The sequence below is a fragment of the Nematolebias whitei genome, chromosome 3 (genome assembly GCF_014905685.2).
Source record: "Nematolebias whitei isolate Nwh7 chromosome 3, NemWhi1, whole genome shotgun sequence".
Lineage (NCBI taxonomy): Eukaryota > Metazoa > Chordata > Actinopteri > Cyprinodontiformes > Rivulidae > Nematolebias > Nematolebias whitei.
This window is the reverse complement of record NC_056500.1, coordinates 1,693,118-1,697,644: the sequence shown is the minus strand read 5'-3', so window position 1 is coordinate 1,697,644 and position 4,527 is coordinate 1,693,118. Positions and strand designations below refer to the sequence as shown.

General features: G+C 41.9%; 1 protein-coding gene across 1 annotated transcript in view; it reads left to right on the top strand.

Moving 5' to 3' along the window:
- LOC119430358 (microtubule-associated serine/threonine-protein kinase 2) overlaps nt 1-4,527 on the top strand; it is a 106,042-nt gene that overhangs the window by 75,333 nt on the left and 26,182 nt on the right. The window contains exons 13-15 of the mRNA XM_037697763.1: nt 956-1,029; nt 1,080-1,218; nt 1,787-1,919. Of these exons, the coding sequence (XP_037553691.1) occupies nt 956-1,029; nt 1,080-1,218; nt 1,787-1,919 (346 nt within the window). The remainder of the gene's footprint in view (nt 1-955; nt 1,030-1,079; nt 1,219-1,786; nt 1,920-4,527) is intronic.

The following is a 4,527-nucleotide window of genomic DNA, read 5'->3' as shown; positions in this document are numbered from 1 at the left end:
CATCTTCTAAACACAGATCATCTTCTAAACACAGATCATCTTCTAAACAAAGATCATCTTCTAAACACAGATCATCTTCTAAACACAGATCATCGTCTGATGAGGCGTGAAGTTTAAACTGTTCGGGTCAAACTTTCTCTGCACCTTCTCCTGCGTGATGAGATGAGTCGGAACGACTCTCAGCTGCGACGAGAACGTTAGCTCTTTATCTGTCCGATGAGCCCAGTTCCAGCTGTGTTTGTGTTGGCTCATGTCGGTTAGCTGTGGCGGCCATCTTGAATTGGGCTTACATGAGAAGTTGTTGAGTTGTAGAGATATGTCCACTGATTACTTTCTGAGAGTTTCATTAACATCTGTCTTGTGGTTCATTAGATATTTTGCTAACAGACAAAAAGGGTGATGCTAAAGTTTTAAGGAAAGACGTCACAGAAGGTGGACACTTGGAGCACGTGTGAGGAATGACTTTCAGCAACTACCACACCAGTTTCAGCTGAATGTTTGTAAAGTCTGCCGAACTATTTCTGTGTTGGTCAAGTCCCTTGGCTGTGGCGGCCATCTTGAATGGGGCTGACTCCAAAGGGCTGTCAGTTCTAGAGGAACTTCTAATAATCGCTTTCTAGGAGTTTCGTTAATGTCCACGACTTGATGAGATTATTTTGCTAACACTGCAGACTACACAACAGTCCTTCAGCAGTGCGAGACAAAAAGCTGCGTCTTAAATCAAAACGTTCTGAAGCTCCATAGGATTTTACTTTCACAGGACAACGTGCACGTCTTTGTTAGTTTGTACTGAAGTTGTATTTAAGATATTAATACGAGTATTTTAAGGTAAAACAACCGTCTTTGACTTGTCGAGGTGTAAAACTGCACACGTGACGTCACGTGTTGTGAACTGCAGAAACATTTAGTTAAAAATAAATCCTGTTTTTAAATGACTGATCTGTTTCACATACAGAGGTCACGACCTCAGCGTCACGCTCAACCTGACCAAGTGTTTTGTACAAATTATAAAACGGGCGAATGACTTCTGTAAACCCCGTTTGTTTGTTTGTTTGTTTGTTTGTTTGTTTGTTTGTTAGGCGGCGACTGCGCCACTCTGTTGAAGAATATCGGGGCTGTGCCGGTCGAGCTGGCCTCCATGTACTTTGCTGAAACAGTTTTGGCTCTGGAGTATCTGCACAACTTCGGCATCGTGCACAGAGACCTCAAACCTGAGAAGTGAGTTTTCAGAACGTTTCTTCACTTCCTGTGTTTGACTGAAGCAGCAGCTCTGAAGAATCTTCTCAGTGGGAGGTCTCGACTGAGACTAACCTGTAGAAATACAGGTGGGATGAAAATGAGGGCCGAGCACAAACATGAACATCTGAAGCCGCCCAACCTCAAACATCTCATCGTTCAAACGTGTCGTCGTTTCTTCTTGGTTCTGTAGGCCGGTCTTCACGCTCACGTAAACTTTGAACCACTTCAGATCTGCAGAGAGCTTCAGAGTTTGTCCTTCATCAGCTCACCTCGTGCAGAGCTTCATGGTGTTTGTTCTGGGTGCATGTGTGGACCTGGAGGAGATAATCCACTCTGGATTCAACACATCTCCAGAAGTTTCAAATGTTCAACCATCACTGCTGCTCTGTTCCGTTAACGCTTCCTCAGAAACATGACTTCCTGTTTGTATCCTCATCAAATATACGTTTTAAGATGTGGATTGGGTTCTGGTGCAGCTTTAAAGTAACGTTCTTGTTTTTGCTCAAAGGTTCTTGTGATGTAACGAATGTTTGCGCTCGTCCTTTAGTCTCCTGATCACCTCCATGGGACACATCAAGCTGACGGACTTCGGTCTGTCCAAGATGGGCCTGATGAGCCTCACCACCAACCTGTACGAAGGACACATCGAGAAGGACGCCCGAGAGTTTCTGGACAAACAGGTGAGAACGTTGTCGCTGCCTCAGGACGGAAATTAAAGAATTACCGTCTCTTAAAACCACGCGAGTCTTTGATGTTTCGTAGAGAAGCTACGAATTTGTTTTTCTGCTCATGTTCAGTCTCGTGTGACGGCACGTGTCCTGTCAGCTCTTAAATCAGCTGTTCTGGATAACTCTCAGGAACTACCATGCCCAAGTTTAGCTCAGAGTCTGTAAAACCGACTGAGTGAGACTGCTTTGTGTTGGCGGCCATCTTGGATCAAAAGGTCAATCTCTGACCTTTCTGAGAGCTCGTTAAAATAAGATGCTTTGCTAACGGACAACTAACCAGACAAATTACATTTCCTGTGAAAACACTCTGTGAATGCTTATTGCTGAAGGACTTGCTGAAAAACAGCTAAAAGTAGCTAAAACATGCTGAAATGTAGCTGAAATGCAAGAAGGAGCCTAATTTAGAAGAAGTAAGTAGAAAGAACACACATTTGCTGAATTAGGTTTAAATTAGCAGAAATGAGCACAAAAATTAGGAAATCAGCTAAAAAAATCTGAAAATAGCAAAAAAGTTAGCTGAAAAGTCACTGAAAATGTAGAAAGGAGCTTAAACTACCAGAAGCAAGTGGGACGAGCTGAAATTAGTTAACAAAATGTGGAATTAGCTGAAAAAGATATATTTAGCACAAAACAGCTAAATAGTAGCTGAAATAGCAGAAAAAAGCTGAAAGGAGCTCAATAAGCTGAAATTAGCAGAAAGAAGTTAACTAAGCTGAAAGTTGCAGAAATTACTAAGAAAAACTTGAATTTATCAGAAAACAGCTGAAATTAGCTAAAAATGTTCAAAGGTAGCTGAAAATGTAGCACAAGCTTAAAATAGCAGAAGAACACAGAAAGGACACGTGTTTGCCCAGTTAGGCTGAAAGAAGCAGAAATGAGCACAGAAAGTTGAAACTGTCTGAAAAAAAGCTGAAATTATTTAAAAAAACAGCTGAAAAGGAGCTAAAACAGGAGAAAGAAGCTTAAATTAGTAGAAGGGAGTGGAAAGAGCACATTTAGCTGAATTAGGCTGAAAAAAGTTGAAATGAGTGCAAAAAATATGGAATTAGTTGAAAAAGCTGAAATTATCATAAAACAGCTACCGTACCGGTAACTGTAGCTGAAATAGCAGAAAAAGCTGAAACTTCCAGAACTAAGCTGAAAGGAGCAGAAAGACGTTAGAAGAAGCACAACAAAGTTGTAGTTAGCAAAATAAATCAGAAAGGACAGCTGAAAAAAAACAGTCGAAATTAGCTGAAAGTAGCAGAAAAAAGTTATAATTTTCATCAGGAAGCTGAAAGAAGCTGAAAGAAGCTGAAGCAGAACAAAAAGTGAAAGGAGCAGTAAAAGGTTGTAAACACATGTAAAGATCTGAAGGATGCAAAATGAGCTCAATTCATTTTCTATGAGAAGAAAAAAAAAGGTCGAAAAGGCTAAATATTTAAAACAGCTAAAGTTGCACCAATACCAAAAGTTATAGCAGGATTGTCCTGAACGAGCCGAACGTTTTGATTCACGATTTGTGGGAATAGCTGAAAACAGCGGGACGAGAACGATGCTGAAAACCATCCAGAAGCAAACTGGATCAGAGTGACCGCTTCATGAACGTTCACACGATAAATAAAAACAGATCAAACGTTGTTTTAGAGGCTGGAGGTCAGAACGAGTCTCAGAAGCACCGCCGGCTGCATTAAGCATCTGTTCTGTATTATTATCAATAAAACATGAGTCTCAGAAGTGTCTTTTAGTGATTACACGTGGTAACAATATACTCTAATCTCTTACTAATCTTCACACGCTGCTGTGAAGCAACATCTGTCACATCTGTAAAACTGCTGACCTGATGAAGCACAGTTTCAGTTTGTTGCTGCTTAAACCAGCGCTGCTGCTCTGCTTCCTTTAAGCAGCAGCAAAAGAAGAGTTATTTACTTACACAGATGTGAACGGCTCCCTGTTAACAACAATGATGTGATTTTATCGGTGCAAACATTAAAAAGCAGAGTGCGTACTGACTGACATGCTGACAGCTTTTAGTCCCCGTTCCTCTTCAGAAGAAAAGAGACGTAGACTTTTTGTTCTCCCTCTGACTGTTTTCATCCGGGGGTCATTCTGTGGACGTAACATCCGTCTCACACACACACACACACACACACACATCGGAGTGTGCTCGTGCGCGCTTCAACGTAAACGACTCATAAATGTTGGCAACAAAACAGGACTAAATGTCCGTCAGTGATGTTAGTGGTTATGATCTCACAACTGCGACGCAGCAAATCAAATTAAAGGCACTGAAACATCAAAGAAGCTGCTGCAGATCTGTGTGGACGATCAGCTGTTTCAAACCTGATCCGTGCGGCCGAGACTTCTGGTTAATCCATCTTGTTCAAAGACGGTCGCTGCTTCCTGTCCGGCTGGAGCTGCTGGATCATTAATGCCCTTCATCTGAGGAGCAGTCTGCGTGGAGGTCTACTGGTCGCACAGTCATCGCCCAACATCTGCACACATCACACATCTGCTTTCTGTTTTCAGTGGTGGTTCTGTTTCATGCTGGATTATACTGTAGCAGCAGTTCTGTTTCATG